Below are 1,700 nucleotides of genomic sequence, written 5' to 3' on the forward strand. Positions count from 1 at the left end.
CGTGATAGACAGATGATGTGACTCCATGACAGGTATGTGGTCGACAGATGATGTGACTCCACAACAGGTATGTGGTCGACAGATGATGTGACTTCACAACAGGTACGTGATAGACAGATGATGTGACTCCATGACAGGTATGTGGTCGACAGGTGCTGTGACTCCACGACAGTTATGTAGTAAACTGTTAAATTTACATTTTCTTTTATTAGCTTCATGTTTTAACATTATAAACCGTTAAATTTACAGAGTTTTCTTTTATTAGCTTCATGTTTTTAACATTATAAACTGTTAAAAAATATTAATAATTATTATCAATCGAATTGCTTACCTCCAGTTCATTTAGTCAAAGTGATAAATGCATGGATATTTTTTCAATACAGCAAATAATGATAATTTTGAATCAATTCAACCATTTCTTAAATTGCTATTCATTTTTTTTTTCATTCAAAATTTAAGTACAGTAGAACCTCGATTAACGGGCACCTTGAAACAACAGACACCACGCCATTAGGGGCAGATTTTTTTAATCTCTTTTTTTTTCTTTTAATTTTAATCAAAATAAATCTTGCAGTAACGGCCACCTCGTTATTCTGGGTAAAGGACAGTGTCTTTAGTTTCGTTTTCTATATGGGCTCTCGATAAAGCGGGCAGTTATCTTTGTATGCCTGTATGGTATACTGCTAAACTCCAAACATCCCAGAAGGATGACCAATATTCAAACACTTGCGATGTTTATTAGATCGGCTCCGAACCATATACTGTAATAAAAATTTTCACAGTTTCAAAGTGCAAAATATTTACTCTGGGGAATTCTCGTTGTAAACACTATAGAATACATAAGCTGCTAAATTCTACATCGTGTTCTCGGAGCAGGGGTCAAGTCGGCTTATTTCTGTGCGTGTGCTTTGTTGCTCTAGAGAGTATCGTATTACAGTGTCACGTAAACAGTCGAATGACAAAAGCGATGGTTTGTTGCTTTATTTTCATCCAATTTCTACTTCAGTGATTGACAGTAAAATAAATGTGAAATGTTTAGCAGTTCAAACTCTGAAGAGAAGTACTTTGAAACTTTGTGAGTAATAATAAAGAAACAAGGGCACAGCTAATCCACCCCGTGGGACCTCCTGTAGACAATGCTCCATGTCATGGCAACGTGGGGGGGGGGGCTTAAAATTCAAAAAATTATTACGGTCAATATGGAATCCAGCTTTGCGTGGGTCATTTTTGATATTAAGGGCACCTTGCTATAGAGAGTATTTGGATGCAGAAGGATGCCCTTAATGTGGAGGTGCTACTGTATATTTTACTTTTAGTGTATCTTTTACATTAGACAGCAAAAATTCAAATATTTCTGACTAAGTATTGAAATAAATTTTTATTGGTGTATGAGGTATTATTAACAATATTCAAGTTATATCTTATGAATCTTTAAATAATAAATGTTTCATTGGGCACTTGTTTTACTTGGACAGGCCACAGGTATCGTCTTTTCCATGACTTTGGTTATGTAGCATTAACTATTTTGTCTGTGGTACCTGAGGATGCGGGATCCTACACTTGTAGGGCTACAAACAGCATTGGAACAGCGGAAATATCTGCCAACCTTAACTGTCAGAGTGAGTTTCAGTTTTTGTTTCACAGTTTTAAATTGTTTGAAGAATTAGAGTAAATTCAGTTTAGCATAGACTCAGAATTGT

General features: G+C 35.5%; 1 protein-coding gene across 1 annotated transcript in view; it reads left to right on the forward strand.

Annotated features, from left to right (window-relative positions):
• Window positions 1-1,700, forward strand: part of LOC106471424 (titin-like) — a gene marked incomplete at both ends in the record, with an annotated part of 82,671 nt that overhangs the window by 3,314 nt on the left and 77,657 nt on the right. The window contains one exon of the mRNA XM_013932025.1: window positions 1,476-1,619. Within this exon, the coding sequence (XP_013787479.1) occupies window positions 1,476-1,619 (144 nt within the window). The remainder of the gene's footprint in view (window positions 1-1,475; window positions 1,620-1,700) is intronic.

This window comes from Limulus polyphemus, unplaced genomic scaffold (genome assembly GCF_000517525.1).
Source record: "Limulus polyphemus unplaced genomic scaffold, Limulus_polyphemus-2.1.2 Scaffold4614, whole genome shotgun sequence".
NCBI classification, from domain to species: Eukaryota; Metazoa; Arthropoda; class Merostomata; order Xiphosura; family Limulidae; genus Limulus; species Limulus polyphemus.